Source organism: Buteo buteo, chromosome 12, assembly GCF_964188355.1.
Source record: "Buteo buteo chromosome 12, bButBut1.hap1.1, whole genome shotgun sequence".
NCBI classification, from domain to species: Eukaryota; Metazoa; Chordata; class Aves; order Accipitriformes; family Accipitridae; genus Buteo; species Buteo buteo.
This window is the reverse complement of record NC_134182.1, coordinates 18,065,965-18,087,357: the sequence shown is the minus strand read 5'-3', so window position 1 is coordinate 18,087,357 and position 21,393 is coordinate 18,065,965. Positions and strand designations below refer to the sequence as shown.

At 42.9% G+C, this 21,393-nt stretch overlaps 2 protein-coding genes across 8 annotated transcripts in view; one reads left to right on the top strand and one right to left on the bottom strand.

Moving 5' to 3' along the window:
• TTC7A (tetratricopeptide repeat domain 7A) overlaps positions 1 to 13,578 on the bottom strand; it is a 193,925-nt gene extending 180,347 nt beyond the window's left edge. For 4 of the 7 annotated variants that reach the window (XM_075042871.1, XM_075042874.1, XM_075042870.1 and 1 more), the window contains exons 1-3: positions 13,419 to 13,578; positions 10,602 to 10,765; positions 8,785 to 8,953 (exon numbers count right to left, since the gene is read on the bottom strand). In XM_075042871.1, coding sequence (XP_074898972.1) covers positions 8,785 to 8,953; positions 10,602 to 10,765; positions 13,419 to 13,578 — 493 coding nt within the window. Of the gene's footprint in view, positions 1 to 7,996; positions 8,054 to 8,784; positions 8,954 to 10,601; positions 10,766 to 13,418 lie in introns of those variants that run through there. The other 3 variants (XM_075042872.1, XM_075042876.1, XM_075042873.1) reach the window with 3 other exon arrangements.
• Positions 13,579 to 14,779: 1,201 nt separating this feature from the next.
• MCFD2 (multiple coagulation factor deficiency 2, ER cargo receptor complex subunit) lies at positions 14,780 to 21,087 on the top strand. Its single transcript, XM_075042877.1, has 4 exons — positions 14,780 to 14,919; positions 15,732 to 15,877; positions 16,584 to 16,743; positions 17,916 to 21,087. Exons 2-4 carry the CDS (start codon positions 15,738 to 15,740, stop codon positions 18,045 to 18,047), a joined length of 432 nt encoding a protein of 143 aa, XP_074898978.1. The 5' UTR covers positions 14,780 to 14,919; positions 15,732 to 15,737; the 3' UTR covers positions 18,048 to 21,087.
• The last annotated feature ends 306 nt before the right edge of the window (positions 21,088 to 21,393 follow it).

Genomic DNA, 21,393 nt, shown 5'->3' with positions numbered 1-21,393 from the left:
ACAACCCTCCTGGTTTAAATAGGATGATTAGAGTAAAGAAGATTTAAACTCTTAAGAAAAGCCTACAGGAAGCATGCCATAATGTCAACAGTGCCTAAACAACATCATAATCGACACTGAAACTAATGGGGAGAGGTAGGGAAAGAATTCAGGCTCTTAGGATTTTCCCTGCCCCTTACAACCTACCGCCCATTTCTGCTAAATGGGTACACTAAAGCACATTGCCTCCATGTCAGTCAGTAGTAGCAAAGCAGGCAGGATGAAAACTCAGCTTTTTATGGGAGAGTTGGTTGTGCTGGGAGGAGGGGAGGAAGAGCTGAGTTCCCTCTTTTTTTACCACTAGCAGATCTGGATATTTTCCTTGTAGTCATGAGGCTACTGAACAGTAATACAGAAATGGATCATCTTTATCTTGGCATGTGCAATTACAGCATGCTTTTACCTTCCCCCATTAGTGCCCAGAGAGGACATAAAGAATATTACTTATTTGAACATGGAAAAAATGCCATCAACTTTCCATTAATCCATTTCCTACACTTGTCTCAGTTGACAGGACAAGGTATGTCCATACATAGTAAGATCCACACACACTATCTCTTTCTAGCTATTACATCAAAGTTTTTCTTAGAGAACTTCAAGAACTCTTAAAAATCAGCCTGTAGAAAAGATCCCAAGCATAAGAGTATGCATAACCACAGGGAGGGGTTTTTCGCATCCAAGAGGCAGAATAGCATTCCTAACACTTGTCTGCAAAAAGGATAACACACCTTGCAAAATGTTATGCCCTCTGAAACGAGGAGCAGTCTCAGAAAATGCACATGTAGCCTGCTAACAGGTTTGTAAAACATGACCTGAATTAAAAGTGCTTCCTGCAAAAAAAAGTTAGAAGTGTAAATTCATTTTCAATAGAAGATTACAAAAGAAATTACGACCCTGCAAAGCTACATAATGTTTCCAAACTCAGTTTATCTGTACTTGGAATTGTTCAAACTACTGGCACTCAGAATCATTCCACACAGTCTGTATTCCAGTATACTCAACCATTTTGGTATTGACATCTCACTTACCAACAACTAAGTAGACAAAAATCTCATCCCAGAGAAGCTAACTGGAAACTCTGCTTTCAAAAGGACTCTATTTAAAAGTAAGGCTGTCTAAGTTAAGCCCATAACACACAATAACTCATTAACATTATTTGAATGGAATATATCCTTGCACTATGGGATCAGTAGCATTCTGTAAAAAAAATTGAACTGGAGAAGTTAGTGGCTTAGGAACTGAAATAAGAGTTTGATGAAATACTGAAATGAGTCTTTAAAATAGAGGTGTTCTCTTCCAGGGAGAAAAAAAACCAACAAAAACCCAAGAAAAAAAACACATTTCTTTCTCCCTTTCAGTTCTCTCCACTAATTTAGTTCAATGATTAGCTCTTCAAAGCTGATGAACCAATAAAGCTTTGACTAAATAAAACCAAACAGGAAAGCTTATTTTTCCCATTTTAATCTACAAATTAAAAAAAATACACACGACAAGAAATTTACCAGTTTCAACACCTACCAGAAACATTGAGTTCAAACACTGTAGCAAATGAAATTCATTTGTTTAACTTAAAAGATTTTCTTAATCAAATTCTTTAAAGAGAGGAGGGAAAAGTAGATTTTTGCAATAAAGCTATCTTTAACTGTACGTTTTATTCTAATTTCCAAACAAATGCAGCTGAATACAAATCTCACCAAGGAAATTAATCATTCTGTAGAAAACCGTATCAGAAAATGAATGACACACAAGCAAATGTCAAAATTAAAGACTCCATTGAAGTGTGTGAACAAGTGGGTGATAATCTCTGATTAGCTAGAATGAACAATTTTAATACCAGACTTACGTTTGCTGAATGCAAGCCTACATGTTTTAAGAGTTCTGCAAATCAACAAAATAAAAAATTAATTAAGCAGCACAAGCACAAAGGAAGTTTAAAATACATTATTCAAGTTCTGAGGCTTCAGTTGGTCAATCATGACTACAACCAAACAGGTAGTTTTCAAACAGCCAAGTAAAAGGTCAGGTTTTCTGTTTATTATCTCTGTGGGATATCACCATTTTCCTTTTAGGACACCACCATAACCTCCAAACAACCACTTCCAGCATTACAAACCCATGACAAAGTTTTCACATGGGGAGAAAGCAGAACAATATACTTCCAAGCAATACTGACCACATTATCATTAAAGTTTTAAAAGATACAACCATAAGAGAGGAACAGGAAAACATGTAAGCTCAGCAATTTGTCCTAAAAATTAACACAACACAACCCAAACCAAAACCCCCTAAAAACCCAGAATGAGCTGGACTGAACCCAGAACTCTGGATGCACACTCCAGGCTGTTTATCAAGGCCAGGAAAAACCCTTGCATAGTGGATTCAGGGTTTGGCTTTCAGCAACAGCATTCACAGCTCTTAGGAGGGCTCTAAAGACCAGTTGCCCAATCCAGCAGAGTTTCTCTCATGATCTTACATTTTTTCAGAAATGTCACACTACAGATCTTAAACAACTTTAATGACTTAAATGGGCTCAAGAACAAAATAAAAATTGCTCCAAGCCACTGAACTAACAGAGTGTCATTTCCTTGTATGTGTCACTCATGGTTGGACTTGTTGTATCAAAACACAGACTACGATCAAGGCTTCTTACACAGACACAGTATCACCTTATTGTCTTCCACATGGATTTTTCTAGACCCAAAAAGGCCGACCTTACAATGCAGCCTTTTGATACAATGGATCCCTTTTCTAAAGTGTTAAAAAAAAATTTTTAGAAACAAATTTACAAGGGATTCATTTAACCCATCTTTAGACACCCACGAACAAGTTAGTCCACAACCTCCTCTCACAGTTGCCAAAGAGGAGACTGTATTGTACAATACCATGCACTTCATCCATGTCATACACCATTTGAAGAGGTGATTAATCACCCCAGAACTGCCAAATTCTGACTGTATAGAGAGTTCAGACTGGAGCTGCACAAATTAAACCCACCCTGAGCTCAATATGGCCAATAATAACAAAAAAATTACTGCAGGATGAACTGGGAGAAAAGGATAAAAAAAGAGGCAGTGGGACTATTAAAGCTTTAACTCACTAGAAAACCAGCTAGATACCATTTGCAATCCTATGTCATTGCTGCACAGATGTAGACAGCTACCTATCTCCAGACTACCCCACTCCAGGTGAAAGTAGTACAGTGCCTGGCCTGACAGCTGATCTGGTGAACACAGGGAGCTCCTCTGCACAGGGCTGCCTCACCTTGCAGCAGCTCTGATGCTACGCATCCTGACTGCAAGCCAAAAACCTTCACATTCATTACAAAGATAGGACCCACACGCCACATCAGCCCTGCCTGAGCTTTCACCACTCAGGCTGGCAACAGCCTCCCTCAGTTAACGCGGCTCTCAGCATGCTCTCACGCAGCGCAGTAAAAAAGGCTGTGCAACAAACATTGCAATAACATAGGAGCCTTCCTACAAAGTTGGAATTTAGGTATGCTGAAACCCTGACTAGAACTATATTGTGCTTTGCAAAGGTTAGGTTGTGACCTACCCTACTACCAGGAATATTTATCCACTGGTAGCAGAGATCTCTGCAGGGTTTCTGCAGCAAGCACAGACAGAGGGAAAACAATGGGCTCTGGCAGTTACAAATGTTGTTCCAAAGTCTTTTTTACTTGCTTGTTTCAAATGGACAACACCAGGTAACAAAGCCACAACATGTCCCAAGTGAATCAGAAGCAAAATAAGAGCTAGTTTGCTTACTCAGTACTGTTTTATGCAACAGACAGAACTGCTTGCATCATTGTGAACTAAGCAGAGGTTTTAAGGAGGAATTAACTTTACAGAGGATGGGCAGGAAGGAGACAAGTACAGACCAACCACCTATTAACCAACCATTGAGGTTAGTCATAGTGAAAAATCAAACTGTTATCAGAGCTCCACTCACAGTGTCCACATAACTTCTCTCCTCACAATGCAGGGATTTAGAAACAGGACAAGCAGAAGCAGCCAGTTGAGAATCATAGAATCATTTAGATTGGAAAAGACCTTCAAGATCATCAAGTCCAACCATCATCCATGCCCACTAAACATGTTCTGGAGTACCCCATCTACTCATTTTTTGAATACCTCCAGGGATAGTGACTCAACCACTTCCCTGGGCAGCCTGTTCCAATGTCTGACAACCCTCTCAGTAAAGAAATTTTTCCTAATATCCAACCTAAACCTCCCCTGCCGCAACTTGAGGCCATTTCCTCTCATTCCATCTCCAGCCACCTGACAGAAGAGACTAGCACCCACCTCACTACAAACCCCCTTTCAGGTAGTTGTAGAGAGCGATAAGGTCTCCCCTCAGCCTCCTCTTCTCCAGACTAAACAGCCCCAGCTCCCTCAGCCGCTCCTCATAAGACTTGTGCTCCAGGTCCCTCACCAACTTGGTTGCCCTCCTCTGAACACGCTCCAGCAACTCAATGTCTTTCCTGTAGTGAGGGGCCCAAAACTGAACATAGTACTCGAGGTGCGGCCTCACCAGTGCCGAGTACAGGGGAACAATCACCTCCCTGCTCCTGCTGGCCACACTATTTCTGATGCAGGCCAGGATGCCATTGGCCCCCTTGGCCACCTGGGCACACTGCTGGCTCATATTCAGCCGGCTGTCAACCAGCACCCCCAGGTCTTTCTCTGCCAGGCAGCTTTCCAGCCACTCTTCCCCAAGCCTGTAGCGCTGCATGGGGTTTTTGTGACAGAAGTGCAGGACCCAGCACTTGGCCTCGTTGAACTTCATACACTTGGCTTCGGCCCATCGATCCAGCCTGTCCAGATCTCTCTGTAGAGCCTCCCTACCCTCAAGCAGATCGACCCTGCCTCTCAACTTGGTGTCATCTGCAAACTTGCTGAGGGTGCACTCAGTCCCCTCATCCAGATCATTGGTAAAGATATTACACAGAATTGGCCCCAATACTGAGCCCTGGGGAACACCACTTGTGACCTGCTGCCAACTGGATTTCACCCCATTCACCACAACCCTCTGGGCTCATCCATCCAGCCAGTTTTTCACCCAGTGAAAAGTACACTTGTCCAAGCCATGAGGCGCCAGCTTCTCAAGGAGTATGCCATGAGACACAGTGTCAAAGCCCTTGCTGAAGTCAAGGAAGATAACATCCACAGCCGTTCCCTCATCCACTAGGTGGGTCACCTGGTCATAGAAGGAGATCAGGTTGGTCAAGCAGGACCTGCCTTTCGCAAACCCATGCTGACTGGGCCTGATCCCCTGCTTGTCCTGCATATGTCATGTGAGTGCTCTCAAGACAAACTGTTCCATAATCTTCCCCGGTACCGAGGTCAGGCTGACAGGCCTGTAGTTCCCCGGATCCTCCCTCTGACCCTTCTTGTAAATGGGCATCACATTGGCAAGCCTCCAGTCCTCTGGGACCTCCCCTGTTGACCAGGATTGCTGATAGACGATGGAGAGTGGAAGAGTCGTGCCCTCTCTGCCATTTCTCCTTTTACTTGTCAACTGCTCAAGTCCCTGCATTTATAAAGAACGTCAATGTTTACTGCTTGATACTCACCTTGGGTGGAAGTCTACTGAGCAAGGTAAGCAAGAAACTTTTTCCCTGTTCAACTTCTGCAGTCCAATCACAAGGGTGCAAATCCATATTGCTTCTTAGCATAACATGAACCTACTACATGCTATGGACCTTCAGAGGAAGACCCCAGAGATTTAGCTCAATGTCCAACCTTCAGTGTTGTGGAGCTCAAAAGGTACTCTAAAAAAAGCAAACTCAGTTTTGCTGGTTCACATTTCATTTCTACCACTGATTTCACCTATGCAGCTCCTCCCAGTGTATCCCAGATCTTTCTCATTACATTTTTATTTGTTTCCAACTGTAAAAGGGTAAGTGTGAGTGCCTTCAATTTGACTCTTCTTTCTTCCCTGACCTTTCCAGCATAATCCTGAGTGCTTGAGAACCTATACTGCCATTCTGCATATAGGCACAACCCAGCAGTACTACCTACACAAAACCAAAGTGGTTTCAAGTTCATACTAAATGAGACAAAGTTCTGTTGTTTAACTAATGCTGGGTGAACAGGGATATTCTATTAAACCAACAGCTTCCTCCCATTACTGAAAAAGTGAATAAGAAATTAAGCGGGGAACCTAAGTTCTGCCTTGAAATAAAGACAGGACTGTGGCTTTTCTGGATTGCTGCTTAAATGATCCTTGCAAAAATTTTACTACCAGTGGTCCTGATTTTGGCTGGGATAGAGTTAATTTTCTTTCTCATAGCTAGCATAGTGTTGTGTTTTGGACTTAGTACAGAATAATGTTGATAACACACTGATGTTTTCAGTTGTTGCTAAGTAGTGTTTAGACTAAGTCAAGGATTTTTCAGCTTCTCATGCCCAGCCAGCAAGAAGGCTGGAGGGGCACAAGAAGTTGGGAGGGGACACAGCCAGGACAGCTGACCCAAACTGGCCAAAGGGATATTCCATAACATGTGACAACATGCCCAATATATAAACTGGGGTGAGTTGGCTGGGAGGGGTAGATTGCTGTTGAGGAACTGACTGGGGATTGGTTGGCAAATGGTAAGCAATTGCATTGTGCATCACTTGTTTTGTATAATTCCAATTCTTTTATTATTATTATTGACATTTTTTTATTAATATTATTATTTCCTTCCTTTTCTGTCCTATTAAACTGTCTTTATCTCAGCCCATGAGTTTTACTTTTTTTTTTTCCAATTCTCTCCCCCATTCCACTGCAGGGCAGGGAGTGAGTGAGTGGCTGCATGGTGCTTAGTTGCTGGCTGGGGTTAAACCATGACACCAGCGATGTTCAAGTGCGTCTTTAAAGAAGGTTTCAGCTTGCATAAGCAGCCAGTAGTTCAACCAAATGCAATAATATGGTATGGATCAACAGAATTTCTGCAGACATACCAAATGAAAATGGGTAATAAGAAAAATCTTTAGCATAAAGTATAAATGAATTTTAAATAATTCAACTCCATGCTGTTATTTGCCCTACAGAGTTAGCCTAGACAGACATGGTTTGAAATTAAATTTTAAATCCACACCACTATTGCCATAGTTACCTGTACAAATTTCTAACATTTAAGGGCTTATTTCTCTAAGACTGAGAAGTTGAGCACATGCCATGGGGGAACAGTGATCATAGCAGTGAGTGCCCTCTCCAAACTCAGCTGGACAAGCTCCACTCTGCTGGACTTATCTGTGTCAGAAGCTTTAGTAGAACACCAAGTGACTTACTATACCCTTGATAGTCTTGGCTAATCTGAAAATAATCGTCACGGAGGATATAAAACTGTGGAACAGTAATACACAGAGGTTGCTCTGGAATGGCAGGGGCTCCTTACAGTTTACACACAAACACAGGGGCAACACAATATTTACATTCCGTGCTAAACCACATGGAAAAAAAAATTACAGCCTGATCCTCTGAGGCAAACACCTCCACTCCCAATACCTTCATATTCAAGTGAGGCAGTGAATATCATAGAAGAAGCCTTACAGGAACAGTGTTATTCCATCAGGGCTCATGCATACCTTATCATTACACTCACACCTCACCAAGTGCCTTATCCAGCTCCCAGTGAGGACACTGCATCTCCTTCAGACTCTGGAGTGCACCAATAGTTGCTCTCAAATACACTGCTATGAATGCACTGGCAGTTACTCACTCCTCTGCGCTGTGCAAGTGTTAGCGTGAGTTACAAGTAAGTTAGTCCTGCTCCACAAAAGCTCATTATTGAAGCAGATTCAACCAGTGCCACAGAAAACAAAATCAAAACAAGCAAAGCAGCACAAACAGGTTTTCAAAAAAGCTGAATGACTGTGTGACATCATAAAACACCCAAATTATTATCAGTAATACTAGCAGCCCAGTCAAACAGTAATTTGGGTTGATTTGGTTTCACTCTGTTACATACCAGTTGAAGGTATCTGATCATCAGAGTTCTCATTCACCTAATTAGCTGGTGGACATGCTGAAAAGAGTAGAAAGCAGTAGATAGGTAGCAGTACTTGAGCAACATTTATAAAGGAACTGAAAGCAAATGAAGTAGAAAATTACTGATCTTCCCCCCCCCCCCCAGTCAAAAACTGACTAGGGTCTTCCTTTCCCCCACTCAAAAAGGAAATGCAATTTCACTACACGTAGAGGCAGTTTTTATTAGGATCTCTCAAACAGTGCAATGTCCATAGAATTACAAGGGGGAGGAGAGATTCCTGTTTGTACTTAAGGTCTGATACCGTGACATGCATTGCAAAAATAGACTACCTGCTTTGAAAGCACATATTCTGTTAGTCCAGAGTTAAAAACTTGGAAACATCATCCTTGCTTAATTCACCAAAATCGTTAAAATTTACAAGTAGATGAACTCTTTCTAAGAGAAAACACAGGCCCCAATTCAGCCAAGTGCTTGATTTAGATTTTCCCAAAACGGATAATGCAAGTTCAAGTGTGTTGCTGACTTACAGCCAACACTTAACACAAGATTTCCAATTTCAAGCTTTTCTTTACAAGCCAGCCAAGCTTAAAAACCATGGACTAAGACTCCATAATGTCTTTAAGTTTAAACTACACACACCATACCCACTTGGATTTTCTAAAGCACACAACATTGCCCTAACTCTGCTCCAATCAACTCACTTGGAGAAAACCTTCAACTTCACCCTAAACAAAGCATACTTCAAATATACATATGTGGTCCTTTACCTTTAATAACAAAGGCTTCAGTTACCAAACGCAGCATGTACAGAGGTTCATCTTTTGTTGAGAGGTCATCAATTCCTGCTCTTGCATACATGCTGATGGCATCTCTGTAGGATCCCTCCACATAATGAAGCTTTCCTAGGATCAGCATAGCTTCTGTCATATACTTAGGCTGAAATGGAGCGGGGAGAGGAATAAAGTGTTTACATGGTAAAATACCAGACAGCAAGAATGAGGTACTTCAAAACAAATTAAGCAGATTCATAATGCTTTCCTCTCAATGTTGCTAGCTCCACAGGCCAGAGTAGGAAGGATTTAAGTGTCTAGACATCTCAGGGCTATGCTCATGAGAGCAGCAGGCAACAAAGGTCAGGCAACTACTCTGGAGTTCAGTTTGAAAACACACAGCTTAAAAGCCACCTCAGCTGACCTACTCTATTGATTCACCAGCCACAGATAGCACATAAAAGTCTGGCATTGTCAAAACTACCTACATACACACCAAGAAAATCCCCTGCTTTTAAGCTAGGCAGAAAGCATCACTTTTTAGTCAAGTGCTCCCCTCTCCTCTGTACATTTAATTAAAGAGCGGGAAAGTTCCCAAAATTTAAGTTATCAAAGAATTTTCAGGCAACAGTAGAAAACCAGAAAGCATGGCTGCTATTTCCAAGATTTGTTTCATTTCTTAAGGATTGAAAACATGCATACAAATCTGTGTAACAAAAAAATCTCAGTAAAATACAACTGTTCAGACCCTTTTTATGCTTTGGAAAGCATGAAAAGGTTCCTAAGCCTTCATATTCATTTTTGTTTTCATACATGCAGTCAACACAAGGTCAATGCTGCATGAGTAACCAAGTCACCATGAACAAAGAAATAGTAATGGCAATTCATGCAGCCAAACTTAACACCAAGACCTGGAAGAATTCAGTGGTTCTGGCTGTTACTGGGACTAAACTATAAAGAAAGAGGGTTGGATGGACTCCCCTTCCTTCCCCCCTCCTTTTTACTTTTTAAATAAGCCGACTTTCTAGAAGTTAAGAGCAAGGACATCCCCCAGAAAAGCCACTGCACACTTGCTCCCTGGGAATTAACATGAAAAAAGTGTAACATACACTTCCAAGCTAACTAGCCTGTAAGTTTCAGCACCAAAAGTAATACAAGTCTAGAACAGGCTGTTGTAATTCTTCATCTTTTTAAAGCAAGTTATGCAACTGTGTGTCCAAGGACACCAACACAGCAGCAGCCATCGAGGCAGAGTCTTAAAACACTCCTAAGCTCTGCAGCTGAGTTGACAGGCACCTACCAACCACACACCCAGACCACAAAATAAAATAAAAGCATAACTTTGCATAACTTCTCTGGCAGAGACTGAAAGCAATGGAAGGCTATAATCCTGGACTCACACCACAACCATAAGTGCCTGACAGCAGCTTGTGGCACATTTTACCTCTGATCTGGAACTGACCAGATGTACACAATTCCCTCAGACCAGGAGCAGTAGGTCACTCTGCTGTGCTAGCCTGATAGCACTGTTATGTGGCCATGCCTCACCACCCCAGAGAATTCCTAAATATTTATCCTGCTTCTTTCTAATAAAAAATAAACAGAACATATATTTGTAGTACGTAATTTGTTTGCATGTGAAAAAGCAAGTCTCCCAACAGAAGATGCTGCAAGGAGATATTGAATTACTAGTCCATTAGTAATACCTACAATACAGGGACATGAACAGGCAACACCAACACTGTGTATCAGACTAATAATCATATGAAAGAAGCATCCAGTTGGTAGGCATTATGACCACAGAGCCCACTTACTCGTAGCTTTCCTCTGCTTAAGATATTGGTCAGATACTGTTTAGCTTCACTCAGTTTTGGCTCATTCTTCTCTGTCAGTGGAATGGAGTCCTTCAGTTTGGCAAACTTTTCCTTCAAACATTCTTCCAGCAGAGCCTCTGCAAGCAGCATACTCCCGTAGTCCTCTGAAAGCACATACCAACCAACAAGAAACATCACTTAATGCCATACTGCTGATAAATAACATTACAAAAACAAAACAACACACCTTTGAGACACAGAAACAGTAACTCAGACAGAAAAAAGTTACATTAACTTCTAGGTATTGGAAACAGTATGTTTCCTATGAAAAACTGAAACATTTCCTTTTAACTTGAAGATTTTCCCTAATGAATCCTTTAATTTTGACAGCACAGTTCATTCTTGTGTATAAGACCAATCTTGGCAAATGTTTAAGTGCATGCTCTAGAATTACAAATGTGCAAGCATGAAATACATGCTTTGGACTACACATAAGCTATGAATTTCACTGCAGAACAGTAACCACATCAGAAATTTTTAAGATTTTCCTGAAAATTCACAGAAAAAAGTAAAAATAGATAATTTAGACACATTCTAGACATCTATTACTAAAGACACAGAAGGCTTGATCCAATGACACAACTAACATGCCACATAAAATTCTTTTTACATTAAAATCCATTCCTGTTCACAGTTCCACAGAAGCTCAAACATAGGTAGTAGCACTGGATACAGCATGACGGATCATGTGATGTTGCAATCATGTGCTGGGAAAAAAAAAAATTTTCACCTGGAATTCCTGCATGATGGGTCCAGTTCTGCAGTTCATTTATTCATAAAAGTAGCACCTCACTGACATAAAAGTCAGCACTAGCTGACTAGTGGGTCAAGCAGGGTAAGAAAGTCTTCATAAATCAAAGAGCCAAGCCCTACGTTTCATATATATTTCACATTTCAAAGTCTGAAATTCTACAATGCAGGAAACACAATAGTGTATATATTTCTTTATTTTCAGTCCATGGGACAACTTATGCCTACTTACTACCTGTACCTTACATACAGCATTAATAATCAACTTGTGGGGGGTTTTTTTTGGTTTAGATTTTTTTGTTGTTGTGGCTTAAGTGTTCAGCTGCATATTGAATTACAACCATAGATCCTCCTGTGCAACTGCAGGTCTACAACTAACTTGCATAAACAAAGTATAGGTACATAAAAAGGGAAGTATAAATGTTCAAGTATATTTCCCCCCTCAACCTTGCATGCAATCATTTCTACACAACACTGAAGAGCTTTCAGGCAATCACTAATCTCTCAACCAAACTTAAGGAGTTACACAAAACCATATATAATTAAGAAATAAATGCACACAATCTCTCAGAGCAAATACCACCATTAAAAAAATCCCATCCAGACACACTATTGTTTCTAGAAACACAAAACTGTAGCCAGTCACTTGCTGGAAGAAAAGTTCTGTAGCAATAACAAAGCATTCATAACTTTCATAACTAGCAAGTTATGATGACATAGCAGCAAATTAACAAATGTTTTTACAGCAATCATACTGTTATGCCTCTTAATTACAAGGGAACAAACTAATACGAACTCTTCAACTATTAATACCCCCAAACTGCATGATGATCTCTGCACCTGGGAAGCGCTGCTGAAACCTGACAAAAGTTCAAAGCTTGGCCATGTGGTTCTCAACACAGTGTTCAATCTGCATTATGTACACACTTGGAAAGCCTCATAAATAAACATGTATTAAGCTACCAACATCTTCCCCCACCATGCTTTCCCACTCTGAAGTTTATTGCACCCCAGTAAGCTTCAATTAATTCTAGGGCCACATCCTAGAAACACTCCTCTAAAGAAATGTGTTTATTCATAGAAATAGCTCCTCTGACTTCAGCAGCAGAACCTCTTGTACCAGTGCGGTGGCTAGGATCAGGTCCTCTTCACAACTTACTGTTGTTGACTACAGTCACAGAATTTTATATTTCTAAGTTAGGCTGCCTCACTTCTCGCAAGCCATTTCATTTAAAAAGAAGCAAAGTACTGTGTTGTAACAGGAAAAAAAGAATACATTTACTATTTATGAAAGCTGTCTTACATGTGAAAGGGTACTTGGATGAGCCCAAGCCTTTAAATAAAGCAATCCCCTTCAGAAATGGGAGGGAGATGATAGAAGGGCATCCAGAACAGGGTAGGGACAGGGCAAGAGGGAATCAGCATCACACATATTGAGAAGTTGAAGAGAGATATTTCCAAACACGGGAGATTTCGGTCGGTAGCCTGCCCGCAGCACAGCCGAGCTTGTTAAATTAAAGGCAGGCACCGAGCACTGCAGCCGCTACCCGCGTCCAGGTGCTTATCGAGGGGAGGGCAACATCCCAAACGCACAGAAGCCACCGAGCAAGCGCTGCTGCCCCTTACTCCCACTGAGAGCCCCAAGCAGTGCATTGCTCCTCGCAGCCCGAGGGGCTCGGAAGCCCTGACGTGAAGAGGAAGCACAGAGTTATCTTCCTGAACGCCGTTTCCTGGGCTCCCGCCGCCTCTTCTAGGCATCCCTCCCTCCCGCCGCCGGGCCGGGGCGCCCACAGGGGACACCGGGCGACGCCCCGCTCCCTCCGCCGCCACCCCGGCGTTCCTCAGCCCTTTCCCGCAACCCCGGCAGACAGAGCAGCCGCAGCTCCCGCCCACGTCAGCCCACCGGGCCGGGAGTGCCGAGCCCCGGGCAGCGGCACAGCGACAAGCCGGCCCCGCCACCCCACGCCCGGGCGGTCCGGTAACGGCAACCGCCCCGCCGCCGCTTACCTGCGTCCTGCGCGCCCCCCGCTGCCACCTTGCGCGGGGGCCGCGCCAGCGACAGCAGCTGCTGGGCTAGGTGTCGGAGCTGTCCCCAGTGCCCCTCCGCCCGGCACCGCTCGATCTCCCCCTCCAGCTTCACGTGCGAGTGCGAGCCCTTGGCCGCCATCTTAGCGCCGCGTCTGGCCCGCCTCGCCCCGCCCGGCGGGGAGTCCCCAGCGGCAGCGCCCAGGAAGCCCCTGGTGCATGTGCGGGGCCACGGTTCCGGGCGGGCGGACAGGCGGCCCCGACCCCGCCCGGTGCCCGGCGGGTCGTGCGCGGGCGGGGCGACTCCCTACCCGAGGCCTGCGACCGGGGACGGGGGCTTCTTCACGGCCGCCCCTCCCTGCCGCCTCTCACTTGATGCCCGGGCCGGAGAGCCGTGCCCCAACACGTGTCCCGGCATCGCGGCGAGCTGGGGGCACTGTGCCTACCCGACTGCCCTGGGCCTGCCACACACAGCAGGTCCGTTGCGCCCGAGGAAGGCGGGCATCACCCCTGTGGTGGTGCGTTTGCTGACCTGCTACTTAGGCCCCGGGACTCCCTTCCTCGGTGGGAAGGGCCAGGGGTGCAGTCCCTTACCAAAGCCCTTGGAAGTCACCTAAACCTCAGGCCTCTTCTGCCAGCTGTTCCCGCCAGCCACTGCCCCCCTTCCGTAGCGACTTCAGCACGGAGTAACCAGCTAGCGCCTGAGGCCTGAGTAACGAGCCAAAAGCCCACTTTGCTTTCCAAGGTCGGAGTTTGCTCCGAGGGTTATGACCTCGAGAGGTGAAAGCCACTGCTGTTCCAACATCAGGTATAAAAATAACGAGACCTTTGACGGTTGGTGAGAGGGGGAAGCAAAGAGAATGAACAGTTTATAAACTACAGAGGGTAATGGCGCTGCGGTTCCCAAAAGAGCAGTGGGGCAGGAGAAGCGCAGCTGGTCCTTTGTGGAAGGGGCTGGTGAGAGGTCCCAAGGGAACTGTGCAGAGCAGGGGCGGCCAGGGACAGCCCCATGAGTGGGCACCACGCTGGGCTTACGCTGCCCCTTCCCGCCGCCCCCCTTCCTCTCGGCTTCGCCGGAGGCACCCACCCTCCGCCCAGGGCTTCGCTGGTTGGACCCTCCCGGTGCGTCCCTTCGAAGGGGGGTTCTCCTCACCGGAGGCCGGTGAGGGGTTCTCGCAGCTGACCGGCGCCCCCGCGCGCCCACCTCAACGGCCGCGCCCGGGGCCCCGCCCCGCGCTGGGCGGGGCGCTCCACCTGCCCCTCAGCGAGGGCTCCACGTGGAATTCCAGGAGCGGTGACGTAGTCCCCGCTTGGCGGAAAGGTGTAGCCAATGGGCGGGAAGAGGGGGCGGGGCGGGAGCGCTGTGCGTGCGTCGGGTCAAAGGTCACGGTGGGGATGGTGGCTGCATTGCCCCGAGCTCGGCTCCACCTGCTCGTGACACGGAGCCCGCGGGAGGGACGGTGCGGCGGCCGTTCGCCGGAGGGTGCGTAGCCTGGCGGCGGTGGGGCCCCTTCGCCCGCCGAGGCTGGAGCAGGGTGTGTTGCGGGGGGGCGGCGGGCCCACCCTCCTCGCTGCGGCGAGGGTTTCCCCAAAGGGACCTGCCAGGCGGGGAGCCGCGGGTGGGAGGCGGGTAGCCAGTGCGGGGCCAGCTGTCGGGGCCAGCTGTCGGGGCCTCCATGCCGAACCGGCTGCAAGCCGGGGGTTGCTTCAGCGGGCGCCGCTGGAGGCGGGAGAGAAAGGGGGAAGCCGAACCCAACGATCGGCTCCTTTGCTCGACGAGGTCGGGCACTCCACTCCGCTCGTCCTGCCGAAGGGCCTTAGCGTTTCACTTGCCTGTGAAGTAAGCGCTGCACTGACCGTTACGTTTTTAAAGCTGTACGTTATTTAGGGCACGCAGTCTTAATAGATCTACTAATGAGATGTAGCCCCTTTGATACCGTAAGCGACCTTTGCTCCCATTGCTGTGGGGCAGGTCTGCCTGAAGCTGGCGTGGTTGGTTTGGAATCTGTATGAAGACTCGAGCATGGCTAAAGAGTGCATGTTCGCTGCATGAAAAAAAAAGTCATTCTCTGAAAATTACTGCATACTTCCTTGAAATAGGGACCCTCATAGAAATTCTTAATTGGAGCTCTCTGATCTTCTGCTTGCTAAGTGTTTGAAATGAAGCGAATTCTTCTATTCTAGAATTTAGAGGGGTTATTTCTAAGCAGTCTGTATATCTGCTGAAAGTAGATTGCATTTTTCATCTGTTTTTTTTTGGGGGGGGGGGGGTTGGGAATGCTTTCCTTTTTGTAGGAGATCATGATGGCCCAAAGGAGTAGAATACATTTGCTGTTCTGCTTTCTGGCTGCGTTCTTCATCTCTGCCCTAGCTGAGGAACACATAGGAGAGAGTCAACATGCAAATATTCGCCTTGATAAGAACCTGGTACAAGATAAAGAGTATGTGTTCCATGTTCTAAAAATGTAAACTTTACTTCTTAATGATTTGCTTATCTCCTGTCTTGTTACATGAGTTGGACTTAAGCCTAGGGCACCTTTTTTTCTCAGGGTGTTGCATGACATGCTCACTAAGTTTTTAGAGATACTAGACCTAGAAAGATCTCTCTGGAGCCTTTAGCCCTACTTATGCCATAAAGAGTTTCTTACAGGAATCCTGCTTACCTAGATCAACATACTTTAGACAAAATCATACTCTGAACAGGTAGTGAGAGGTTTTTTCTCATTTGCTTCTTCATACAGACAGAACAGTGGTAGCTGCAAATAAAACTCTCTATAATACTTCATGTTTGACTGGGAAAGATCTTCCTTCAGTTCCTGTGCTTTGGAAGGCAGCCAAAAGAGATTTTGGGCACTGCTTCAGTTGTTTTGATAACCTGCTAAGTAGGCCAGAAGAAACAGAAATAGTTATCAAAGGTATTAGAGGCCACTACAGCACCCATAAGAAACAACCTTTGTGCTCCCTTTATCTTAGTATAAAACTGTAGCTTTTGGTTGCCCTGGTTGTCCAGGGTGCTTTTAGAGATACAATATTTCCTGTGTACTTGACTGTTTGATCAAGACTACATTTGATGTAAACAGAGCATTAAATATTAACTGATGGATATGTTGTGGGGTTTTTTGGTTTTTTGGGTTTTTTTTCTCTTAGCCACATCATGGAACATTTGGAAGGTGTTATTGAGAAACCAGAATCTGAGATGTCTCCACAAGAGTTGCAGCTTCATTACTTCAAAATGCATGATTACGATGGCAATAATTTGTTAGATGGGTTAGAGCTTGCTACTGCTATATCACACGTCCACAAAGAGGTAGGTGGAATTTTGTAATGGCATGTGTGTTTGGAAACAGTTCTAACTTGCTAAAAGCAGCTTACAATAGAATGGAACAGTTACAATACATCTTGATTGGAGTTACAATTTTGCCTGAAAATGAGATTTCTTTTCCCCCTGATAGTTTTGGTTTGATTAATAAATGTGCTAGCTTTATCACAGCTTTTCATGTCACATTGCAGTCTTCAAGAAGTCTCCATTGTAGTGTAGATGTTAGAGTGAGGAAGGACTGTGGAGTGAAAATTACTTGACAGAGGGGATACAGAGGCAGGGATGGGGAGAAAGGGAAATTATCCAAAGTAGGATAATGCTCATGAAGGTTTGTAGAAATAGCATGTGATACCATGCTGTTTGAGGTTTTAAGGCTGCTGTTTTCAACTCCAAGCTGTTACTGCTGTGGTTACACAAACTGGTGAGAGACCTTTTGCACAAAAGTAGTGTTAGAAGAACCAGTTGCAGTCTGCTGCCTTCTAAACGCAAATTCTCTTTCCAGTTAGGAACATTTAAGGACAAAGTAGGAGGATACAATGATTACAAAGACAATACTAACACATTATCTTGTACTGACCTTTTGGAAGTCACAATTCAGAGTAACATAACTTCCTGTGTACAGCTGTAGCAAAAAATACCTAGCTGAGAACAGAATAATGACTTGCTGTTTCTTGTGCAGAGGCACCTCTTTGTATTCCCCTTTGCTTGTAAGGGGTGTTACTAAGAATTTTACTGACATTAAGCTACAGTGCTGGATTTTTTCACTACTCTGTTACTGTCAAGCTCTGCATTTTGCAAGGAAGATGTTTCTGTACTGTATAGAGACTATAATGTCTATATGACATCAAGATCCAAATTAAGAATACATCTGTTAGATTATTCTCCATCATTATACACTGTGCTATTCAGGTTTTAGAACTTTTGACTAAGGATTTTAGCTGGATACAGAGGGCTTGTTCTGAAGTCCAGAGAACTTGGACTTCATAGCTTGTGCCTGGTGAAAGTTGCTTATATTGGTATAAATGATTACGTAAAACTTAGTGCCAAATTAGGCACCAAATGTGAATAGCTTAACAAAAAATTATTTGTCAGTAATCTGTTGTATGTGCCACTAGATGGGAAACACTGCTAGACTGTTCAATGTGGTTTTGTTTTTGTAGGAAGGTGGTGAGCATACCCAGGCAATGAAAGAAGAAGAGCTGATTAGTCTAATAGATGATGTCTTAAGAGATGATGATAAGAACAATGATGGATACATTGACTATGCAGAATTTGCAAAATCACTGGAATAAGGTTTTGCAGGGGGCTTGTTTCTCCTTCTAACTATGTGGAAATGTGAACCAGTATAATGTGATTCATTACTGTCCCATATCAACCTCTGTGCTGTGAGAAGGAGAGGTGTGTACCAGTTCCAGCTGAATTTATTTGAAAGTTGTATGTGTTAAGAGACTGGCTAACTCAGAGCGAGAGTGATGTTTGACTAAACATAGCTACCCATTTGAATCTTGAAGCATGGAAGTGTCAATGGTACTCATATAGGGTACAGCTGGCAAACTCTTAAGTAGCTGTGTATGAATATTAAATAGATCATATACAATCTAAATTTCAGATTTTCTGTCATTGGGTTATATAGTACTTGTTTGCTTACATCTTCTATTTAAACTTATAAAATACATAGAAAGCAAGAAAAGATTGCTGCATATAGTTGTATTTCAAGGATAAATGTCCATACATTCCCACTAATTGCAAAGGAAATTCGCATATGAGTACATGTGCTTGAAACAGCAATTGTAGAAGAACAGTGTTTGAATGTGGTTTATGTTTAAGGTCCACATGATACCATATGGACTTTAACACAGTCTTTGAAGAAATTGAGTATTTTTAAATATGTACTTCCTAGCATACCCTTACATTTTACATATAAATATATATACATGTGTTTTTCAATTTCTTCTCGCCCTTCACAGTTTTACTTTTTATATCTTAACTGATTGTTTTCTTTACCTTCCATGGTGTTTTCTTAAGAAAATGAAAGTATTTTTATTACATTTATATGTTGTATTAATGCTGTATAGCATTTACTAGAGTAGCTTCTGCTATCTTGTTTTGAAGGTCACGTTAACAGTAAACCAGTTTGATATGAAAGCTTCTGTTCAATTTGGTTTTTACAGTATTAGCCAGCAGGATAATCTGAGTGAGCAAGTAATGCTGCCTCGTTAAGGTTTAAGTTCATATTCCTTGACACTTAAGTTAACGGTATTACTTTCAGGACATATTTCATAACTAACAGTTTCAAGATACTTGAGTGTTTGCCAGTAAACATGGTTCTAGTAATGTTTTCACTGTCTTGACTCAATAGTTGATAAGTCAAGCAGTTTAAGGATATTAGAGAAGTGATGTATTGCTGTGTTATGATATTTGGTGACTCTAAAACATAACTGATATCTTAAATTGCATTCCATCATTATCCATTAATAGAGAATCTAAATGTTAGTGTACTTCTGTAAAATATATAAAGAGCTATTTTCTGTACAAAATTATTCTTGTACAAGAGAAACGCATTTGTAAAAGAAATTATTTGCTCTGTTTAAATGTTTGTGCAATGAAGCCTGAGCGTCGGACTTTTTTCTTGTACTAATTACTTATTTTGATACTTTTTGTGGCCAGGGTTGTGCTGGTTGTACAAGCAATAAAAATAAGTTGGGGTTCATGCACTCTGGAGCTAGACACGCAAGGCTGAAAGTGCTAGTGAGGAAACGTACCTAATTTTCTGATGTATTTTTAAGCACATCTCTTTTACTAGCAGTCATCTTAAAAGAAAGTTCTTTCAGTTAAATCATTTTTTAAATACCTCTTTTGAGATTAATTAATCTGGAGTGAATATTGAATCGGAAGAAAGTCTAGAAAATGCTTGCAGGTAGGCAGGGAGAAGAGGTTAAGCTCCTCAGCTTTGATCACTTAAAGCAGGTTGCCTTTAGACCTGCCAACTCTTATATGCTTATTGCATAAGCTTCTGAGTTTTAGATTTATTTGGGAAGAAAGAGTAAGACCAAGAAACTGACTTTTATGCACTTCTTTTAAAAAATCGTGGTTTTCTTATCAAGCACAGTCTAATTTGTCCAGCAACCACCTGTGGGGCACATTTATATACATATGTTGTATTCATATACATAATTATTAACTGCTATTGTATGTGGCAAAAGACATGCACCATAGAAGCTTTATATCAGAAATAATTACGATAAACGCAGGTAATGTGAACGTTGTTTATGAACTATTTTAAACTTGTTTTTAAGGGTTCAGAAGTATGTACAGACAGAAAAAATATTTCCCAAAAATGGAGAGCACACTTGATACCTTTTGATTTCATGATGCATGAAGAAAGAGAAAACAAAATTTCTACTTTCCTAGAAAGGACAGTTCAAGAAAAGCTACCCAAGCTGAAACCTACATCAGTATGTCTTTACTCAGCCTCCTCAAACAAATACACATACTTTAAATGCGTTTAAAGATAAATGGTTTAACAGCTGTCTAGGGAGTCTTCTCAGTTAAGTAGAAAAGTGTAAAATTGCTGAGAGCAATGGTGAGTCAGACGTTTAAATATAACTAACTTGTGTGCTAGTTGTAGCTCATGTGGTACACCTAAATATGCTGGTACAGGTCATATATACATATAGTATTTTCTATTTCATATATATAATATAGAAAATACGGCCTTCACAACAAACAGAAGTACTCATCAACTATAATGCTGTTTTAGCTTCTGTGGAACAGTACTACCTCCATTTCACAGACAAATATCAAAGCAGAAGGGTTGTATGGTTTACTGAAGGTCAATCACATCGCAGGCAGAAACAGAAAACTGGGAGAATGCTGTTGTGTGTGATCACTTCTTCCTAGTCTATGATCTCAAGGGATGGGGATTAGTTTTCCCCATTGGAGGACAACACATCTGGCCTTGCATTACCATACACTATGTGCCCAGTTTAAAGTATCTATCATCTAGATTGTCTGCTTTTACCTCACAAAATACTGCATAATCTAGCGGCTAAAGAAAATACTTAAACTTGTTCTTGAAGCAGGTTCTAAACTGAGCAGGTTTTTTTATTAGTTGATCTAGAACATAATCTGTATATGAAGGAGAAAAATCTTAACTGCTTGTCCAGTACCTTGTCAGAATGCTGTTAATGACAAGAGTGACTGCCTAGAACTTCCCAGCAACAGTTTTGTCTGCACATTGACACAGACTTTATTACCTTTTTTTATTAATCACCTATAACCTCAAAATGTCTTAGATTCATTAAAGAATGGTTACAGACTTACATATCCTGATTCTGTCTAAAGTATTTTTTAATACTACACAAGCAGAACAGCAATTCAGGAATCCTGTCATAATCTATACAGCCACTAGATGGCGTGTTGACAGTGCACATTCGTTCCCTCCTGCATGTAACTTGCAGTGACTCAATAACCTGAATTTCTCTAAACCATCACCACTACGCTGATCATAGTCAAGGCTTGGTCCTCGGTCTTCCAACACCATATTGCCAGTATGATGCCCACATTTTTATTAGTTTACACCTGTCCTAAAAATTGACCATAGCTAGGACTGGTTATTGGTAATTAATTTGCATTGTT

Bases quoted from the DNA above. Each gene is read 5' to 3' on its own strand.
- MCFD2 (XM_075042877.1), top strand. From the start codon at position 15,738: ATGATGGCCCAAAGGAGTAGAATACATTTGCTGTTCTGCTTTCTGGCT. The intron at 15,878-16,583 runs GTATGTGTTCCA...TTTTTCTCTTAG, and splicing joins AACCTGGTACAAGATAAAGA to CCACATCATGGAACATTTGG. The intron at 16,744-17,915 runs GTAGGTGGAATT...TTGTTTTTGTAG, and splicing joins TATCACACGTCCACAAAGAG to GAAGGTGGTGAGCATACCCA.